The sequence below is a fragment of the Temnothorax longispinosus genome, chromosome 5 (assembly GCF_030848805.1).
Source record: "Temnothorax longispinosus isolate EJ_2023e chromosome 5, Tlon_JGU_v1, whole genome shotgun sequence".
In the NCBI taxonomy this organism is placed as follows: Eukaryota; Metazoa; Arthropoda; class Insecta; order Hymenoptera; family Formicidae; genus Temnothorax; species Temnothorax longispinosus.
The window spans coordinates 6,957,766-6,979,429 of record NC_092362.1 but is presented as its reverse complement, the minus strand read 5'-3'; the positions used below and the strand labels follow the sequence as shown (position 1 = coordinate 6,979,429).

The following is a 21,664-nucleotide window of genomic DNA, read 5'->3' as shown; positions in this document are numbered from 1 at the left end:
TTTAAATATTAGATGTGAAATTTATACTAAATTTAACTAAAAACTGAATTTTTATTGAAATATTGATGGAATAATAATTAAATGGGGTCAATTGAATTTCAAATACATTTCAGTAAAATATTTCTATCAGGGCAGAGACGGTTCTATTAATCGCCTTCAGGAACAATCATGAACAAATAGATCTGTCTTATAATAATGAATATTTTTACACATACACGCACGCGCGCATATGTCGTACACGTGCACGCGGTGCACGTGTGTGGGCAAATGTGGACATGTGTCAGCGCATGGTACCGAATACCGAATGACCAAGGTGGTGCGTGGTGACAGTCCCGAAAAGCCGGCGTCTCGACAATTCTCTGTCGCTGCTTCGGTTTATCACTAAAGTATGACGTAGTGTCGTAAAAATGATAAGAAGTATAGCGCGACTCGCGCAAATAAGCCCGATGTGTAACCTATGTCGAACTGGGTTTAACCTCGCCGCAGGAAGGAAAATTGATTAATGCGTAGTTACTCGCATGTGAGATTTACTTTGCGCGCTGAAGAACCAGCGCAACATTTTCCATTAGTAAGATTATATTTGTTCTGGCAAATTAACAACGAGCGCCTTCGAACGACTTCTGTTTTGACACTGACAGATCATTCCTGATTGCAGAGGTTCAATGAGATGTGAAATGTGAGCAAGGAGCCTGTTGGACCGCGTCGGATAAGGGAAAGTTACAACGTAGAATATTCCGGCCCAGGTTTTTCCAAAATGATCTCCCAAATGTCGCACGTGATGACCCTCGCTAATAGCATCATAGGTGTAAGCGTGTTGGCGATGCCCTTCTGCTTCAAGCAGTGCGGCATAGTGCTGGCGGTTCTAGTGTTGCTTTTGTGCAGCGCTTTGTCTCGATTGGCGTGTCACTTTCTCGTCAAGTCGGCCGTGATATCGAGGAGACGCAACTTCGAGCTACTCGCCTTCCATGCGTTCGGCCACATGGGAAAGTTTCTGGCCGAATTATTCATCATTGGTTTTATGCTAGGCACTTGCATCGCCTACTTCGTCGTCGTCGGCGATCTGGGGCCGCAGATAATCTGCAAGATGATGAGCAAGAACCCGGCGGACATTCGCACCAGTTTGCTAATTTTTACCGGGGTCTTCATAATCCTACCCTTGGGATTGCTTCGAAATATCGATAGTCTGTCCAGCATTTGCACCGCTACTATTGTCTTCTATGTCTGTCTTGTGTTAAAGGTATATAATTCGTAACTGTAACTTATTCATAAAAAATATCGTGCTCATCCGAAACACGTATAAGCGCTAATATCAATATATTTTCTCGTCTGATCGACAGATTATGGGCGAATCGACCTTACATATTTTTGTAGGAGATTGGTTTGACAGTGTTAATTATTGGAGACCAGCGGGTATCCTCCAGTGCCTGCCGATATTTTCCATGGCCCTTTTCTGTCAAACACAGCTGTTTGAAATATACGAAACCATTCCAAATGTATCCTTAGAGAAGATGAACGACGTTGTACGAGGAGCATTAAATATATGTACGCTTGTATATATGTGCGTTGGTTTGTTTGGTTACATTGCATTTTGTACCCAACCGTTCACAGGTAATTCAATAGAGCTGTTATGCTAAACTGGCTGTACTTAACAATGAACAGCTTATAATTCGTTGTCACTCATTTTACTGTTGCTCTTGTTGTTATATTGCAGGAAATATTTTACTGAGTTTCGAACCTAGCATAACATCAGAATTGATTAAACTGGGATTCGTGTTTTCGGTCGCATTTAGTTTCCCTCTAGTCATATTTCCATGTCGTGCGAGCTTGAATTCTCTTTTATTTCGCCGGGTATGTATGCTCCAGACAGATCTAGAGGCACAAGTACAACTCTAATTCACGTTTTACTGCTACATTAGGTGTACACCCACGAATCGTCCGTCAATTATTTGCCAGAGTCCAGGTTTCGATGCTTAACCATCGTGATAGTCAGCATTTCTATGACCATTGGTATTTTAGTACCGAACATAGAATTCGTTCTTGGTATCGTGGGATCGACGATTGGCGTAATGATCTGTTTGATATTCCCGACAGTGTTCTTTATATCTATAAGCAGCAAGAATACAAATGAAAGACTAGTAGCGCAGGTAAAGCCGATCTCAACTTGACGATTTTTTTTCTTTGAACCCTTTTTACAGCGTATATTTTACGTTTAGGGCATTTTAATCGTCGGCGTTTGGATCATGATCCTCGGTACGTACGCCAATTTGTACGCTATGGAGGAGTCCACGTACACAAAATTAGCGATGACCAATAAGCCGCTCGTTCAAATCAATAATTTACCATTAAACATAATTAAAAATGATATAAATGATATCGTTCCCGATATTCCCAACAGTTTGGAACTTATTCCCAGAGCAAAAGGTACAAAGTTATTCAAATTCATCTGTCACTTTTGTTATTTTAATTTTACGTTATATTACTCTCTTAACTTTACGTTGCAGACAAAATTAATCAACTGCCTGAGATAAATATTCTGGATAAAACAGAGCTGAAAGTGAAAGACGTTCGACAAGAGCCGCCAATACCCGTAGAACGTTTGATCGCCAGCGAAAAGCCAAATATCGAGAAACCTGATAAAATAGCAGTAGGCTCTCTTGTGCCAGAAATAAAAGATATAGTTGAAACGATAAAAAACGATAATTTAAACGCGCAATCGCAAGTTGCCACAAATACTGATGTTAAAATCAATGTTAAAATCGAAGAATCTGTTACTTTGAAAGCGGAGGAGAAGATAAAGATAATCGAGGAGAAGGAGCAATCGATAGACTTGCAGAAGAACGACAATCTTATTAATTTAGATGCCATAAAGAAGGAGGAGTCAGAATTGGCGGCTGACGGAGACATCGCTAATGCCAGAGCTGCGGAACGACACGAGCAGCTCAGAAAAACACTGGAGAAGCATAAATTGGAGCAACGTCAGATGATGCAGGAGCAAAAGGAAATTCTGAAGGATATCAAGGAACAAAAGCAAGAATTCGAGAGGGAGAAGCAAAGAATGGCGAAGGGCGAGATACTAAAAAAGAATGAAAAGGTACAAATTGACATGAAGGAGAACGTTTTACCAGAGATCAGGAGCAACATGGGAGAAAACGATAAAAAAGCTGTGGAAAATAACGAGATTATTATCGAAAAAAATGATAAAAACGTTTTGAAAGAAAAAGAGTGGAGTAACGTAGATAAGGTAAAATTAGATGAAAAGCAGCAGCCTCGAGACGAGAATAATGTAAACGTCGTGGTTGAAGATAGCAAGAAAAAATTAGATGTGTTTCACGAAATTTCTCAAAACAAGAATGTAGAAGAATCACAGAAAATATCAGAAAACGCAGCAGATAAACTCCCTATCAAAGAGGCAATTGTCGACCGTGAAACACCGGAGAAATCATTACAGAAGGAAAAGCAAGACGAGACAAAAGTAGAAAGAATAGAATTTAATGATTCCAAAAATATGAAGGGTCCTATCTTGAACGTTTTATCGAAAGGAATTCTACCAAGATCTGTTATGGAAGAGGGACTTGCTAAAGAGAATGACAATCGTCAGGCAAAGGAAGAGAAAAGAGAGGTCCTTACGAATGACGTTGCGAACGCGTCGGATAAATTGCAAGAGAAGTACGACGATAAGTACTCTGTACCCGTAGCATTAAAAATGACGAATCAATCAAAATTAGACAAGGTAATAGTTCCATCATTGAATAAAAGCGAACCTGAAGTTCTCGCTATACGTCGAGATATTTTAGAGAATAACGAACGCGAGAAGAGAGACGTCGACGGAGAAATAAGTGCGAACGACACGAAGATCAACGGCGAGCGTTTAACCGAGAAATCTAAATCTCTTGTTAAAGATGTCGAAGATGCGGACAGCGAGACCTGTTCGAAATTGCAGGAAAGTTCAAAGAAATCAGAGGCAGTGAAGGAATCCGAGAGAAGAATAACTAAACCGAGTACAACTGAAGTGCCTCTGATTAACACAAATCTCTATTTGTCCGAGCAGAGAATAACAAAGACGATATCTATGGATCAGCATGCTGCTCTAGATTCGGAGTACGCGGGTATGAAACAAGAAGATTCGAAAGTTCTTAGTCCTATGGATAAAACTGAGATATAAATGTCTAATTCTCAAAAGAATATTCATGGCATAATATTAATTTTATAAATCACGGATCGCTCGTTGCTTTCCGAGTTGCGCTGTGCCTCTTTATTTACGTTCATAAAATTATTACTAAATTATTAAGTTCAAGATGCAATGGAAATTTCCCAGATGAATGCGTGTGAATTACAAAAGTATCATGATATATTTATGATATTTATATAACTTATGTAATCGTACGAATGCGATTTTTAATGTGTGACTGCTGTTTATATTATCTTGCACACTACATTTTTCTTTACGTCGTGTAATAATTGTAAAAACAATGCGCGTATTGGTCTAAAGTATTTAATTAAGTATAGGACCAAATATATAGATGTATTTTTACACAGCAATTCGAGTTTTGCCATAAATCGTCTAACTTACCAAGTCCAATTTCAATCTCTTATATATTATAATTACATTACAATTACAGATATTGATACAATAGCTTCGATATCTTGATAGATATATGTTGCATTACGTGTCTTTAATATCCATTGGTTCTGGTTTAGGTTCTGTAATTTCTGCGTCTCTACATTTCGCGTATTGTAACTCTCTTCTGATTTCGGGAGTGATCGAATGGTGCGACTGTTTCCTCAGTAGTCCCAGCAAGGCCTCCTTTTGCTCAGAACTGATATCGCTCTTGTATCGTTGCACGAAAGTCAAGAAGGCCTGATGCCATAGCACTGGCAACTCTCTCCTGTCTCTTTCGAACCTAATGGATTATATTCATTATGAACACGATAATTAATAATTGCCGCTCGAAATTCGTTCTGTTACTATTATATATATCTTACCTAAGAAAGTGAAATACTACTCCGTCCACTACTCTGTAGGGAAGCGCATATTTCTTATCCAAAAATATCCTGAGAAAAATGCTGTTGGCACCCGTGTAATCCATCTCGGCGATTTTCAATATAGCCGCCGAGGAATGTAAAATCGGTATCGAGTTCTTCGCGATTACAGATCCGACGATAACAGCCTCCCTGAGCGTGCATGTTCCCGATTCCAAGAGCGGCAGGAGGAGTCCCTTCATAAATCCGGCCGGCTTGAACAGCGCTTTCCTCAGCGCCTGGTACAAATGGAAATTCAGCCTTTTGTATTCCGCCAGATCGTCCCTGATGCGTGGTAACAGGACCAGGTTGTAGAACCTCTGGGCCATTTTGTCCTTCAAGTTCGAAGCGAATATCCTTGTCGCCTGATACATGGCGGCGGCAGACCACTTAGGTGGATCTGTAATGTACAATATTTGCTCCCAGTTCCTCAAGGTAGGCACGATCTTGAAGGCTTTCGGCAGTTTGCCGCTACGATACTTGGCCAGGACGTCTCGGACACCCTCGTACATCGCCTTCACCCGCGGATCCAGATCCTGCATTTGAATAGCCCCGGCGTCAGAGAATTGCGTGTCAATCTCGGTCTTTTTCTCCGTCAGTTTTTCCATTATTATGTCGGCCAGCGTCCTCGTCGGCGCTGGGTCCTTCGACATGAACATCTGCAACGCCCGTTCATCGTCTTCATCGATCTCGATGTTCTCATAATAATATACATCCTCCACCGGCTCCTCATCGCCACTGGATTGATCCTCGTCGCTCAGACCAGAGTTGAATTTGACCGGTTTCCTCGCGCGCTTGGAATCGCTAGGGCCAATCTCATCTTCGATCTCCAGCTGCTGTTGCCTGGCTTGCGACAAGATCTTCTTCGTCAGACTTGGCGCCACATACTAGACGAGAAGTAATTATAGAAATTACAATTAAAGAAAAAATATGTGAAAAGGTGTTTTAAATGCGTTTTTTCACAAGGAACTCAATTACTCAATTATCTCTGTTCGATTTCAGAGACTTTAGAGAGGAAATAAGAACTCGATGAGGGAAATAAATGCGGACTAACCTCTTCTTTGTCATCGGCCCGGTGCCTAACTTTCTGCCTGTTTTTCACCTTCACTGCTTTCTCAAGTTCTATTTGCTCTGCCAAACCTATTTTTTGTTCTTTAGTTTCACCTTTAGACACCTTGATTTTCTTCGCTTTACCCATTTTTCCAGTACTGTTAGTTTATATCCAATACTAGTTTATATTTCTAAAACACAAACACGTGTTTTTCACACGAGAGGCACGTCACGTGAGTCGTGAAGATCGATATTTATCGAGCTACCTGCGGCGTTTTCACCGCAAATTTACATTATAGCAGATACGATCGCAGCGCTCCGCGGCTAGCGGACGATCTGTGAAGCACAGGTCGTTAAAAAAACCATGAAAACCTATCTTTAGGTGAACGCGCGAATCGCGGGACTTCTCGTCGAGGAGAGCGAAAGATCGCGAGGCGGGAATGACCAATCCGATGCCGTACCATCGTCGAACACCTTTCTCATTCGATAGCGACGATCGCGCCATTCGCTGGACGTGGAAGCGAGAGAAACGGCGGTCGGCGAGAGGGAGCTGCGCTACCTATTCTTCTCCCCCCGAGCTAAATTGCGAGGAACCCCAAACTCCAAACCCCAAACTCGACGTCGGGAAAGGGAAGAAAGTAAGGGAAGGAGCCGTGCGAGAGGACTGGAGTCAAAAGAGAGAGAGATAGAGGCCCTTGTAAAGAAAAAAAAGAGAGAAAGGGATCACTGACGTGCGAGGTGCGAGCGGTGCGAGGTGCGAGTTAAAGCGGCGCCATCGACAACCCAGATAGCACAGATTCACTCACACATATGTAAAGCAAAGAAGGTGCTGTACAGGGCCTCATTCTAAAGAAAAGGAAATACTTTTTTTCTAACATTTAGAACCGTTCCGTAGAGAGGAAGCGGTCCGGAAGGATCTACCACCGCTCCCGTTCGCCGTCGGTCGCGCTTTTTCGTCTCGCGCAGTCTCGCGTGAGTGCGGGAGTGAGCGCGACGCGACAAGAGACAGGACACAGGACAGGAGTCGTCGCCGTCGCCGTCGCCGCGATGCTCGCGGCAGCGTAGAGACGGAGGGACGGAGGGGGGAGAGGAGAGAGCGAGGAAAAGGGCGCACGCGCGAGAGCGAGCGAGCGAGCGAGAGAGGAGGATAGGCGGCCGGAGGGAAGTGAGAGAGTAAGAAGGAGAAAGTGAGTGAGCGAGGGAGAGGGAAGAGGGAGAGCGAGGCGGAGGCGAAAGATCCGCGGATGCGGCGGGGTGTCGGTGTCTGCACCCGTGCGTGAATCACGCTTCAGAAACGCTCTCACTCTCTCTCTCTCGCTCGCCGTCGTCGTCCTCGAGTGCACCCCGTGCTCGTCGCGACATTGACCCGTGCGTGTCGTGTCGTGTGTCGTGTGCCGCCGCCGGACGCCACCACACCGACGGACAGCCAACGGAAGCAGAAGCCAGAAGCAGCAGGCAGCGAGCAGCCACCCCGATCGAGCGCGAGGGGAGAACGGCGGCGGCCAGCCAGCGGCGTCTCTCTCGGCGCCGATCGAGGAGAGCGACACCCACGAGGAGGCCACCGAGTCGTCCCCCCGATCCTCTGGACCTCCCGAGACCCTCGACGTCGCCATGACTCGTCCCGCGCGGGTTTCGCGACCGGTACCCGGTGTTCTGTGATGAAGGGTGTCCTCGCGGCGCGGTGAGAGGACTCCTCCAACCTGCGGACTCTCTTGCCTGCCGGGTGTGCCTTCCGAGGTATCCTCGCGGTTGCTCCCGGGACGCGGCAGCGACGTCGTCGTCGACGGAGGGTGTCCCTTCCTCGAGGAGAGGAAGTATCCGCGAGGTGTCGAGAGTGAGAGTCGCGAGAGAGAGAGCGACGAGGCGCGATAAGTATATATAGACGTGGACACACGCGTTGACGAGACGCGGGTACGATTAAAGGCGTAGAGACGCAGCAACGGAGGATAGACTGGCAACAAAGGACCAGAAGCGGATACAACATGTCAGATGAGGAAGACAAACCCCCTGCACCCCCTGTTCGATTGACATCAAACAGGTACGTCTTGTTATCTACTCGATACGATCGCTAATTAATCTACCAAAAGAGAATCGAATGCTGCAGGGCGATCTTGTTTTGATTTCTGAAGGAATTTTATACCTTAGCCGAGGGGGTTCCGGTTTTAAGGCGCCACGCCGGAGACTCTCCTTCACCCATCCCACTAAGGGTAGGATTTGCTAATAACATCGACATGTGTCGACTTGAGCATTACTTGGTATTTAGTAGCAGTACTTACTCGGCATACGTACTGCCACCAAGGCCCCCAGTTATTAGCCATTCACTCTCCTTTATCCGGCCTTGGAATCGGCGCGCATGAGGACCACACGTGGCGGAGTTACCACTGAACTTATACATGTAAAATATTCATGTTTTATGTTTAAAGAAGAATTGCTGAGACAGCAGTCGATTTCACAGTATAGTTCATATTACATTTAGTATTTTATGACGTTCACAAGTAAAAATATGTAATACACAGATAATTGGAGCAGAAATAATTGATGTCTAGTATGTAATCCACAGTTGAGTAATAGCATAAGTTGCCATAACTTTTGTGTTTTCTATACATAAAAGTCTGTATTCTCCAAAAATAGAGAGGCATTAAGCTATGGGCTGCTAAAAATAATATCTCTCCGTGGCTTTCTGTTGTGGGAGACACCATCATTAATGGTGTCTAGACGTAATCCTGGCGTTGCCCTAACAGATTTGAGAGACTGCATGCTGTCAGGACATCTAAATATATCTACATATAGTCAAACTTACTCCGTGATGCTTATGACAGCGAAAGTACCCTTAGCCCTTAATAATCATTTGTGTATGATATTTTATTAACTATTTTATACAATATTGAAAGGTCATATATAATGATTTATAATCACATATAATAATGTGACACATGGTTTGACAGAATAATGATATAATTGGATAATCATTGCTTCACGATTGCGATTGATCTGCTAATAACAATACTATTTGCATTTCCAGGGGGGAAGCGCCTAATCTACCGGTGGATATGCGCCCACTGCCTAAGGAGCCGGATTCTGACGAGCGCAAGAAGAAGACCCTGAAGAGCAAGATGAAGGTGAAGGAGAACAAGGACAAACCCAACATCAGTTACCCCACGAACTTCGAGCACACCGTGCACGTCGGATTCGATGCCGTGACCGGTGAATTCACGGTAGGTTCTCCCGACTCGCGATTTGCACACAGTCACTTCTCTACACCTATTATTCAAAGTGCACTCGCTTAATGCTTCGCTGTATCACGGTGCGGACTATCTATGGGAGAGACGATAGGGAAACATGAGTTTTATATCGTCGTAGATTTATTGGCACATGTATTACATATCATAATTCTATTTCTCATGTGAATATATACATATATAATATACATGGATCTTCCGTGCCTGATCAAAATGAAATATAAGACACTGATTCACATCGAATACTTCGAGAACGGTACCTTGGTAATTTGTCCGACGCTTCTTATACCTTATTATTTCCACATGACTAAACTAACAAGACACGTATTTCTTTCCAAGCTGCCATTGAAAGTAAGTAAATAAATATGAATTAGTTTGCCTGTACTTTATGTTGTACATACATTTACACCACGTGGTTCGACACTTTCTTTTCGTTGCGGTTTTTAAGATTTAAATGTTTATTTTCCAATTTTTGAGTATATCGAGTTTCATATTCGATATATAGTTGCTTTTGTAGATTGATATAAGCTTTAGTCGACGTTGCATACAACAATATGTTCATTTCTTTCTTACAGAATGATTTTCGATAGTGAATGGGAATTTATATAAACTTTGTAAATTTTGTTTACAAATTATGTTAACTTCAAAGTTGAAACACTGTGCATGTATTCAGATAGTAATTTTAGAAAATTAAATGATGACTTTTAATTAGATCTTTAAAATTTTATAGTCGTCTTTCACACACATATACACATTAAGAGAATTAATATCAAAGTTTAAAATATTCTTTCCAAGTTTTTTTTTTTATACAAGAATGACAAATTCAGAAAAGAGTCATGTCAAATATTTTTCACAAGAATTCTAAATTAATTTCTTGAATGATTAAACAAATGTCGATTTGATTGCATCGTGATTAAAATTTCTTAGTATCTGTTATATAAATAACATGACATAGAAATGTTGCTCGATCTTACACGTGATAATTGCATGTTCGAAAATCAAATCTAGGATTAGTATATTAGATGCATTTTACATAAACTAGTTATACTTGTCAGACTCCATCCGCCAAATTGCCATCTGTGTTTCGTGGTAAACATTGCCATCTGTGTTGGTGGTAAACATGATAGTCGTTGTTTAACAGTACGTGTTTGCTTCTTAGGGTATGCCGGAGGCGTGGGCGAGATTACTTATGTCCAGCAATATTAGCAAGCAGGAACAGAAGAAAAATCCACAAGCTGTGTTGGATGTACTAAATTGGTATGACAGTAGCAGTAAGGAAGCAAAAGGCTCTAAGTACATGACTACAACTAAAATGGTTGGAGTTGTCGGTAAGTACTGATATCAATTCGCTCATACAGAGAAATAATTTGATTTCAATAATTACGATATTCGCTGTATTAACAATAATGCAACAATACTCCTTCAGCTCCAATCGAAAGGGCGAGTAGTCCGCGAAGTATGGGAATAAGTATCGGCACGGGGGTGGGAAATATTCGCGGCCAGGCGATGTCTCAGGCATCCGGCAGCTCTCATTCTCAGCATTCGTTAAGCAGGTGAGTCTTTTACTTTTACGCGTTGCGCTCGTCCCTTGGTTGCCTAAATATTTTCTGAGAAACGGCAACGTTACAGAGTGAGCAGCAGTAGCCCGAGTAGCACGCCGACGGACGCGTGTGCGACTAGCTCGGAGCAGGAAGACGAACCACCGCCTCCGCCGATCTCCGCCCGACCGGAACGCACGAAATCAATCGTAAGTTTTTTTTTTTCACGCGCGCTTAAACTAATCCTAGTCCGTCATTCGTGACATTTTACTAAATGGAACCTCACTTTCACCGTGCAGTACACAAAACCCATAGAAGAGGAACCACCGCCTCCCTTGACGACCACGCTGGGCTCGCCACAACGAAATGGCATGCAACAGCAACAGCCCCAGTCGCAGTTAGATAGAAATAAGAATCAAGCAACGCCGACGTCAACAACGACCGATCAGACGCGACCGGCGCAAGGTGATAAAGCTAGAAAGAAGAAGATGTCGGACGATGAGATATTAGAGAAGCTTAGAACAATCGTGAGCGTGGGAGATCCTAATAGAAAATATACAAAAATGGAAAAGATAGGACAAGGGTAAGCGGCCAATAAACGACTTTTCATATAGAGCCGAATATAGAACTGTACTGATTAACGATCGTCTTACAGTGCCTCGGGGACAGTGTATACAGCAATAGAAACGTCCACCGGCATGGAAGTTGCAATAAAACAAATGAATCTGTCGCAGCAGCCAAAGAAAGAGCTTATAATAAACGAGATTTTGGTAATGCGGGAGAACAAGCATCCGAACGTTGTAAATTACTTGGATAGTTATTTAGTTGGGGAAGAACTCTGGGTAGTCATGGAATATTTGCCAGGCGGCAGTTTGACGGATGTTGTGACTGAGACTTGTATGGACGAAGGTCAAATTGCTGCGGTGTGCAGGGAAGTGTTGCAGGCGCTCGAGTTTCTTCACTGTAATCAAGTTATACATAGGGACATCAAGTCCGATAATATTCTATTGGGTCTTGACGGCGGGGTAAAATTGACGGATTTTGGCTTTTGCGCGCAAATCTCACCGGAACAGAGCAAACGAACGACGATGGTTGGCACACCGTATTGGATGGCGCCGGAAGTGGTAACGCGAAAGCAATACGGACCTAAGGTAGATACACATGTCGACTGTTATTCATAAAAATTAATTGAATACGGATTACACGATTAATCGTAACAACGTATCTCGGTGTTGCAGGTTGATATATGGTCGTTAGGAATAATGGCAATCGAGATGATCGAAGGGGAGCCACCGTATTTGAACGAAAATCCATTGAGAGCATTGTACTTGATTGCGACAAACGGCAAACCGGAAATTAAGGAGAAAGACAAGCTATCGGGTATATTCCAAGACTTCTTGGACCAATGTTTAGAGGTCGAGGTGGAAAAACGGTCCGCGGCTTCCGAGCTATTAAAGGTAAGAAGAATTATTATTAATATATAGAACGTGGAAATGCGTTCTTGGTATATGCGCGTACTTCTCTCATTTCAATTTATTTAACTGGAAATGTGTGTTTAAATTGAATTTACAGCATCCCTTTCTGAAATTAGCCAGGCCACTAGCTTCGTTAACACCTTTGATAATGGCAGCGAAGGAAGCTGCCAAAGGTCATTAAGAAACAGTTGCGTTTAGATTTTAGATTCGTAAGACGCGACTCCAAGAGTTCGGTTATGCGAAAAAAAGAAGGAAATAATGAATCACCCTCCCAAAACGGAAACGGCACAATAATTCAATAATATATAATAAATAATGAATATAAACGTATATATATATATATTAATGAATAAATATACATATATATATGTATGCATACATATGTGTATATCGTATGTGAATATTATATTAAATGCGACGTGTCGTATGTTATACATGTATACACATACGCATGCATATATCCATTACGTACGCATATAGATAGATAGATAGATAGAACTTATTCGATACCGTGATGAAGTATCGAAGAAACGGTTGCAAAGTTTTTAAAAAAAGAAATGCTCGATTCTCGCACGTTGCGAGCGCGAACACAAAGTTAAATCAGAACATCTTTCCGAGGACAACGCTTGTCCGCATCACGTGTGTTCTTCGCTGTAAGTCCAACGTAACTGTCTTTAACGTGTTTTGCAAAAAGGACGAGAAAAGAAAGAGTGGAAGATCAATGAAACTGTAAAACAAGGTTCAGACGTAGGAGCATTTTGTGACACTATAAAGTGCCTGTCTTGTCGTTTAGAGACGTGAAGAAAAAAAAAGAAAACTCGCGCTAGATTTCTTATGAACCACTGTATAACGATATGTAATATTTCGTTTTAGCACCGTGAAGAGGAAGAAACAAATAATCGAATACGCATATAATGGAGTTTAGTTGACGTTTTGTGTAGAACGAATTGTGGTTCCGTATGTATGGTTGTATTTGCATCGAACATTATTCGAGATACGTCTTTCCTAATATTGTATTATACGTCATCCAAGTGTCATCGTGTCATCGAGAAATGAATATATCGGAAGTATTTAGTTAATTTAGGCGATATCATGACTTGTAGATTTTCGTATCGTCTTCTTTTTTATTCTTTTCATTTTCGTACGTCGTATCCATTATTCGACCAGGATATCCACTGCGCGAAACTAAGAATGTTTGAAAAAAGTGAAAAGAGTGTTTCTATGATTAAAATGAGAGGTAAAAGGAACGAGCTAACGCAAGTTAATTAGCAGAATATTTAAATTTTTTGACGTTCTGTTGGGGGGTGTGCGGAATATATAGGTGTGACCCAAGAGTAATGAGAATGAATTTATTATAGTCCATTTACATACCTGATCGACAGTTACTTCAGATCTCCCTCAAAGTAGGCTCCTTGGGAACGGATACACCGTTCCCAGCGGTTCTGCCATTCCTAGAAGCAGTGCCGGAAATCCTGTAAATGTGTTCAGCGCGTGTGTCGCGGTCTTTTGTATCTGGTCGTGACCCTTTAACAGATTTTTCACTTTGGGAAAGGCAAAGAAATCACATGGAACCAGGTCAGGGCTATAGGGTGGGTGTAGGACAGATCGTGAAACAGTTTGACTTAGGTCTTTGATCATAAAATAAGGCAACAATTGTACATAAATTGGATTTTCAACCTCTAAACTATAAGAGGCGCCACGAATATTTAGTTAATCATGTATTTTGGGATTTGTATTTTCAATTCTTGTTTATTTATATCGGTCTAATATAGATTATATTAGATCATTATATGATAGAAATAAATCTAATCTATATAATGATATCTATTATAATATAATCTATTATAGATATCTCTTATAAAATATAATGATGAAAAATTTGTTTTGTGTGTTCCAAGACCTGCGAATTGGCTTGTATCAGCTTGTCCTTTCTATCTCAAATGTAAGAATTCAGAATGTCAGAATTGTATGAGAGAAAGCTATTCGTGAATGGCGGAAAAAAGAGATACGTCGAGACTGAGAAAAGAAACATCTAGATAAATATTCGCGTTCTATTTCGGATAAATAATCCAAATCAATAATATTCCGGATTTCGACGTTATTCTTTTTCCCTTCTTTCGAGAGTGGCACGTACTCCCAGACTTCCGGTCTTCGCGCGGTGGATGAGTAGCTCGGTCGATGAGATTTTTCGTTATACATATATGTATAGGACTCATATATAAATTAATATTAACTCAAACCTTGTGAGAATATAAATATGATAGTTATAAATCGAGAAATTAACGATACACTTATATTGCGTACGAAACAAGAAGAAGAAAAGAAGGAAACCCGTATATTATTTGATAACGAGCAATCGTATAATAAGGCATATTCAATATTCGACGAGTTTTTATTGTTTTCTTCTCCTTTTTTTTGTAGTATCATCTTTTGAAAGAAGCCTGATTAGATTTTTATAATGTACTTGACCGAGATAGGGAGAAGAAGCAGCTCAGTTTGTATCAACGCTTACGACCGAATTTAAGGCTGGTATACTGAAGGAACTTAATGCAGTGTAACTTTAAAAGAATCAGGGACTACGTAATAGAAATAGAGTATACAAATTGAATTCGTGCTTGTTGAAGTATTTCGTGAACATATATTGCAAACGCTCGGCATTAATCTCCGCTTCGGCATCCGTCTCTAAAATCGGTCGAACTGTGACAAGTTAAGAGACAAAGTAACGTGCGCACGTCTTAGTATTAACGAGAAGAAAAGTATGAGTGTGTAAAGAAAAAGATAGGTGCGATCCAGGGTTAAAGGTGACGATCAGAAACACTAAAGACGCGGGGTCCTGCATTTTCACAAATATCTCGGAGCGATAGAGCTTTGTCTTTCTGTTTTTTTCGCGGCAGTTATTTTAACAGTAGCACAGCTATTATTAGCAACTAAATAAGCAGCTATTTTTCACTTGCGAATCGGGTCGCGCGAGATGCAAAACTGCCTGCATAAAAAAAATTATTACCCGATCGACGCACAACCCGATTGAAGCGCATCTTAGCACGTAGACGCGTTCACTGATAATGGTACCGGATGAACCTTTTATCGTGTGAACAAAAGTACAAAAATTGTCATGAGACATGCCTTATCGTAATAATAATAATAAGTGATGCACCACGAAAGTACTCATTATTTTTTACATTGACAAACGAATCGCAAAACGTATAGAAAAATGTACAAGAGCTCTGGAAAAAAAATACGGGCAGGCGAATTTTTTAACGTAACGAGAAAATGCGGGCAACTTTGCATCCATTTGTGCATCCATAACTTGATGATCGTTCCAATTGCATTTAATTATCCGCTACGTGCGCTACGTGTATTTTATCGTCATTTTAGGTTCTTGAAAATAGATTCCTAACATCGCGAATCATGTTAAATGTGTGTATGCATGTTTTTTGCTGTAGCATTTTACGATGTTTTTGAAAATGCTTTGTGATCTCCGAGTGAAAGACAGAAGTAGGCCTATAGTAACAAAGTCGCTATTTTACTGCAGAGATTGAAAAAAAGAAAATCTTCGATTTTGATCCTTCCTCGATGGAGGAGGGTTCATTCGACTTTAACTTTTGTAAGAAAAAAAAAGCATTTATCGCTATCGGAAACCATTCGACAGAAATCTGGTCTCTCAGGAAGAATATGTGAAATTTTTATGACGATGAAAATTTCAAGGCGAGGGAATGCAAAAAAACAGAAAAGGAGTAATGAATTGTAAAAATAATGCCTAGAATTTTGCGTATATATTGTATTATAACACCTTTCAGTTTGTTTTGAAACGTTACAATATAAGGAAACATTTTATAACAAACATGGTTCTCTCTTTTCATACAAAATATCCTTCCCTGCTTAACATTAAGAGGAATGAGAAATGATGACTACCACTGCACATTTTATTCCTCATTTAATATAATTTAAGTTAGAATAGGTGGTATTTACACATTATGGCGTTTGTTGAAAAAATAATATCTCTTAGTTAGACATTTCTATCATCTGTCGAGTATCGCGCTTTCTCACATCATGTGGCATACGTACATCCTATGTGGGTGTTACACCTTTGTCCGTTGATACGGATATGTACCTGTACATTTGTAATATCGAAAATAGTACACAATAAGATTCAAGAGAACTGATAGCATGGAGTTGGCTTCTCGTCGCAAGTGAAAAGTCGGTCGGAAACGCTTTGTATTCACATCAACAATAGATTTCTTTAACTTGCGTAGAAGCTTTAAGGTAGAAAGGAGCATTCGTGAATATATTATGAAAATCACATACAATTAGCATTATCATCCAATCGAATGTAGTAAATAATGTAAAAACGTTTGTTGATAGCACATCGTCAGAAGTGATAAAACACATTAAATATTCCCTATAATAATAACGAACTCACTTTACAGCCTATTTGATATCTTGACGATAATTATTACTTTATCTCTCTTTATAACGTATAAAGAAATCAGAGGTATTTTAATATTTATAGCACGAGATATAGTTTTGGTCAAAATTATTAGGCACCCTTGTAATCATTATGCTGTACTGAATCTAATACCGACAAAGGCTTCTATTGTTTAAAAGTTGTTTACTAGAGTGTTCATTATTATGAACGTGTGTATACGTTTATTTTTTATTTCTTTCAAAAATAAATAATAGGGTTATTTTAATAGGGTGCCTAGTAATTTTGGCCAAAGTAATTCCTCCTTCGTGAGTCTCGTTATATAAATATTAGGTATTTAGAATGTAATAAGCGCGCGCGAGCTGGTTTTACGTAGACTTCTTCTCCTCCCCCGCCGCATGGAAGCTTATGGAGGCAGAATTGATGCAGAAGCGCTTCCTCTTAGGCTTCGGCCCGTCGTTGAATACGTGCCCCAGGTGCGCGTCGCACTTCGAACAGGTCACTTCGGTCCGCACCATATCTGGGTTTGCGATCAGCAGTAGTAGATTGCCACCGACTAGTTGGCGTCATTTAATTCGACGCGCCGTGCGATTTTCAATGGTGTTGTTTTTTTTTTCAGTGATGAGAGTGAAGAGTGGTTCAGTGGTGGTAGTAGAGCCAGGGATTGATCAAGGAAGGCGAAAGGAGAAAGAACAATAGAGTGTGATTAGACGCAGACCGACACCCTTTTCTCACGAATATACAATTTTCAAGAGGTAACAGAAGCGATCTAAAAGATCTTGGAAGAGAAAAACTAAAGATTGATCAGATCGTGAGGAAACAGCTAACATCCATATGATACTAAAAGAATAAAGATAGAGAAATGCGTACACATGTGAAACGATTTTGTTCAATATATATACATTTTTACATCTGATTTTTGCCCATTAGTCATCATTAATTATATGCTTCCAATTCAATTGTACGCTTACTTGGCAATATTGAAAGTTACGCAATCACATACTTTATACATTGCATTTGTAACTATAATATTTTTTCAAATGCATATCGCATTTTTATTTTTATCATTTTATTTACGTTATTATATAGAAATATTGTTAAGTAATTTACACTTTTAGCTGTGAGTATTGAAACACACTTGCAAGTGATTAAATATTATCTCAATTGTGGCGTAATTATAACGACAATGTAAAAGCAAAGGAATTTTATTTGCATCGAAAAGATATGCTTGTAAAAAGTGATATCTATATGCGTTAAGGGTTTGCAACTAAAAAGAAGGCATTATTCGATTGCTCTTAATAGCTAAAAATGAACGTTACGTTTATCGCGAGCAATTATCAATAACTTTATACTCATAAATCATAAAGTACCAAACGATGCAGCAGATATCTTTGTCTATCCTTTGGTCATATCACCAATGTTTCATAATGTACGGCTAGAGCATATTAGTTTAATACAAAAATTGATGTAAGTCTAACACAATCACACTCTAAGCAAGTGCATGCAGGAACTGAGGAGAACAGGAAGTTTCGTCTAATGTACATAACATTATATTTACAGTGAAAAGAAAGAAGATAGACGAATGCTGTACATATAGAATCTGTTTTTCTTACAAAAAAAATTCTCTTTTAAATAAGTATCTACGTAGGAAGTTTCTACATTCGTAAATATGTGAAACAAGCCCAAGGAGCGAGTGAAAATGTAAATATAATCATGATCTTTGCTACGAATAATTTAATGAAAAATTCAATCTTATGAGAAACTAAACATAAATAGATTTCTACTTCGGACAGGTATATAGAAGAGTGAAATGTGACCAGGATAGGTTCAGTAATATTATGTAAGTGTATAATTATGATACATGTTGCGATTGTGATCTTGTAAATAGTGAGCGGGTGCAACGCTGGAAATGGAGACTCACTCACAAGATACGGTGACTATAAATATTATCTCAATTGGCGTAATCATAACGACAATGTGTAAAAGCAAAGGAATTTTATTAGCATTGAAGAGATATGCTTGTAAAAAGTAATATTTATGCGCTTTAAGGGTTTGCAACTAAAAAGAAGGCATTATTTGAGACAATAATAAATGTTACGTTTATCGAGCAATTATGAGTAATTTCATACTCAAAGTGCTAAACGATATAATACAGCAGTTATATCTAAAATCTGTTCTAAGTGGTTTTAATGTACCCGCGCACTATTGTGCGACGTTTAACGTTAAGATGAACATGAGGCGTGAACCAGAAGAGTGCGGCTTCTAACTAATTGTAAGAACGCGAGCAGAATTACGAGAGATACGCTAACGAGGTGGCGATCGCTTACCACTAGAGGTGTCTTTGGTCAGTTTGATGCGTCCCTGATCCAAAACCTCGTTGAACGCAGGCCAGCCGCAACCGCTGTCGTACTTGGTGTCCGAGGAGAACAATTCCTGATCGCAGACGATGCAGGTGTACGTTCCCTTCTCGTAGAACTTGTTGTAGCAACCGGTAAACGGCCTGCGGTCAAATAAAGCGTACGAATGAGTCAGAGGAGGAGGGTGAACCGGGGCGGACGCTAGGGGTGGAAAGGTGGAAAGAGGGAAGACACGAACCGTGACACACATATAGCTTATTTTTAAACTTGCTGGCCGTGAGGCCAGCTCGCGCGCGGGCAACGCACAAAGCCAGGCGCTCTTGAAAAAGTTATTTCGAGTGTTCCTCGTCCTAAGATTAAACGCGCGTGAAACGGGACTTTGCGCTCTCATCTTTAATTCATTACGGCCGCGGTAAACTGTGTCACGTTGCGATCTTACGTTGCGAAAATGCGCAACATGAGAGATAAGGCATTAATCGTTAATATTACACTGTTACATTTCACACGCATGAAAGCGTGAAATCATATCGGATAAAGATACACGTATCGGTACATATATTATTCTTATGTATTTCGGTAAACATATTCGCTTGGGATTTATGCGGAGCACAATACCAATCTCCGAATGCCAAAAGTGACAAGAACCGAGAACCCTCCGGCGGATTGCGTAAATATAGAGCAGACGAGGAATAACATCCGCTCGTGTCATCAATATAATTAGCACAATTCGACCGTGCCCGTCGCGTTATCGCCGTTGCGCAATCTCCACGTTGCGCTTTGATCGCTTGTTACAGAATCAGCTGGTCGCCGCGGGGCAAGGGGCAAGACCGAGCGCGATAACGGGAGGGGGGAGGGGACAGTTTGCGGTTAGTAAATGGAAGTGGTGCTCCGCTTTGCGAGAAATTTCCTCGAGGAACACACGTTCCTCGGAACGAGGCAAACTGAACCAGAGACCCGGCGCGGCGGCGATCTCGCTCCAGATCATCGTCCCGGTGGCCAAAACAAACCGTTCGACCCCACGTCGTCGTCGACGTCGTCCTCGTCGCCGCGAGCGAGCACGTGGGGAGCGTTCTCGAGGAACACCCGTGCCGGGGTCGGTATCGCGCCGTCTCCCTGATGTAGCCCTCACCTCTCGGTGCCCTTCTCCTGCGTCACATGCCACTGCAGCGGCGTCAGGCGCTTCCGCGCCTCCTCCTTGTCGACCGCCGTCGTCATCCTCCTGATCGCGCCGAGCGTGTGCCGCAGAATCTTGATAAGCCGCAGGATACGACGCGAGACGTGAACTTCACGCGCGGACGATTTCACGCGCTCCCGTCGGGTCGGAACGTTCTGGACAGTGGACAGGCTCGCCGAGGACGCGCGCACACTTATCGGCCAACTTCGCCGCACTGAACCGGACTGAACCGCGCTCCGCGCTGCGAGCCGCGCGGACTGCGGAGCGCGGCGACTCGATTGGCGCTCCAGTCACGTTCCAGGGTCCAAGTGTTCCAATATAGATCAAGTTACGAAGAATCCGCGGCCGCGGATGGTAACTTATTCATACGCCAACGAAAATAGGGAAGGTATTACGTGAGAAATTAACCTAACCGATTAATTTAATAAGAATTTGGCTTGAAAAATAATCCCAATCTGGTTCTTTTCTGGTATTCATATGGCTTAATTAATTGATTCGATATTTAGGATCGTTCTCAAAGGACATGATCGAGTGACGTAGTGACTTCTAAAACTTTTCAGACGTCTCATAAAATTGTTAGAAGGACGTCTTTAAGCTTTTGGTAAAGATGCCTTTACCAAAAAGACGTACGTCTTCAAGACATCTTTTGGTAAAAATTTAAAGACGTCTTAAAAAAGACTGGTCTTAACTCCACTAATGAAATGACGTTATATAATATCTCGAGATCGTATTTAATATAATCTTAAATGTAATATATCGCAACGATGCAACGATGACGCACGACAAAGACAATTGATTTCGATTAAATTTCCGCGCTCCGATTAACACTTAACCGGTGATTTAATTCAACCGGCAGAATCGCATAAAGCAAAACATATATTTCTAGCTAAAATTCGTCGCCCTAAGCTAAATATATATTTTTCTTTTCCACAACAATAGAAAATTAATAATTTTATCCACGCTCGAATTTGTATTTTTGCGCATATATCTCGCTGTAACGTCGTGGACTTAATCACCGACCATCGGTCACGTAGCACTTTTCATAATTATTCCCGTATTCAATGGATCTGATAAGGGCAAAGGTTTATTCGTGATCAGTGTAGTGCAAAGAAGAAAAATTTAATCATTTATGACGTTTCATGCATTTAATTATTTAGATTATGGGTGCCAATCTTTTTTATCAAGATGAGGGCTATATTAAAATTTTTATATCAAACGAAGGGCTTCGGATGAGTTTGTGTTTTGCGCGTTAAACATGCAGGAAACGCGAGTGAAGGAAATGACGTAATTATTATTGCCGATTGAAGTTGCCACGACAGATTCGCCCTTTGCTTCGCTATATTGCTTCTCGAATAGATAGACGACTTTGCGGAATCGGCGATTCGCTTT

The 21,664-nt window shown here is 41.1% G+C and overlaps 4 protein-coding genes across 9 annotated transcripts; 2 read left to right on the top strand and 2 right to left on the bottom strand.

The window, feature by feature from the left end:
* The first annotated feature begins 259 nt into the window (after positions 1-259).
* LOC139813312 (uncharacterized) lies at positions 260-4,539 on the top strand. 2 transcript variants are annotated; one of them, XM_071778723.1, is made up of 7 exons: positions 260-568; positions 656-1,237; positions 1,338-1,608; positions 1,712-1,848; positions 1,917-2,144; positions 2,214-2,421; positions 2,502-4,539. In XM_071778723.1, exons 2-7 carry the CDS (start codon positions 755-757, stop codon positions 4,160-4,162), a joined length of 2,988 nt encoding a protein of 995 aa, XP_071634824.1. In that variant the 5' UTR covers positions 260-568; positions 656-754; the 3' UTR covers positions 4,163-4,539. The 2 variants fall into 2 exon arrangements, with proteins under 2 accessions (XP_071634824.1, XP_071634825.1); XM_071778724.1 differs by lacking the exon at positions 260-568 and having other exon boundaries at positions 657-805; positions 883-1,237.
* A 35-nt stretch (positions 4,540-4,574) lies between these two features.
* Bys (Bystin) lies at positions 4,575-6,335 on the bottom strand. The gene is made up of 3 exons (XM_071778773.1): positions 6,074-6,335; positions 4,984-5,906; positions 4,575-4,901 (listed from the first exon to the last, which is right to left on the bottom strand). The coding sequence occupies exons 1-3, from the start codon at positions 6,215-6,217 to the stop codon at positions 4,664-4,666; spliced, it is 1,305 nt and encodes a 434-aa protein (XP_071634874.1). The 5' UTR covers positions 6,218-6,335; the 3' UTR covers positions 4,575-4,663.
* Positions 6,336-6,736: 401 nt separating this feature from the next.
* Pak (serine/threonine-protein kinase PAK 3-like protein) lies at positions 6,737-17,470 on the top strand. Of its 4 annotated transcripts, XM_071778766.1 has the most exons (10): positions 6,737-6,895; positions 6,965-8,107; positions 9,092-9,284; positions 10,468-10,636; positions 10,735-10,861; positions 10,938-11,055; positions 11,146-11,429; positions 11,502-11,997; positions 12,085-12,303; positions 12,419-16,162. In XM_071778766.1, the coding sequence occupies exons 2-10, from the start codon at positions 8,052-8,054 to the stop codon at positions 12,500-12,502; spliced, it is 1,746 nt and encodes a 581-aa protein (XP_071634867.1). In that variant the 5' UTR covers positions 6,737-6,895; positions 6,965-8,051; the 3' UTR covers positions 12,503-16,162. The 4 variants fall into 4 exon arrangements, with proteins under 4 accessions (XP_071634867.1, XP_071634870.1, XP_071634868.1 ...); XM_071778769.1 differs by lacking the exon at positions 12,419-16,162 and adding an exon at positions 17,364-17,470 and having other exon boundaries at positions 6,807-8,107; XM_071778767.1 differs by having other exon boundaries at positions 6,807-8,107; positions 10,947-11,055.
* On the bottom strand, positions 16,076-20,511 carry Selr (methionine sulfoxide reductase SelR). Of its 2 annotated transcripts, none has more exons than XM_071778778.1 (3): positions 20,231-20,511; positions 19,072-19,244; positions 16,076-17,300 (listed from the first exon to the last, which is right to left on the bottom strand). In XM_071778778.1, the coding sequence occupies exons 1-3, from the start codon at positions 20,314-20,316 to the stop codon at positions 17,113-17,115; spliced, it is 447 nt and encodes a 148-aa protein (XP_071634879.1). In that variant the 5' UTR covers positions 20,317-20,511; the 3' UTR covers positions 16,076-17,112. The 2 variants fall into 2 exon arrangements, with proteins under 2 accessions (XP_071634879.1, XP_071634878.1); XM_071778777.1 differs by having other exon boundaries at positions 16,076-17,264; positions 20,231-20,469.
* Positions 20,512-21,664: the final 1,153 nt, after the last annotated feature.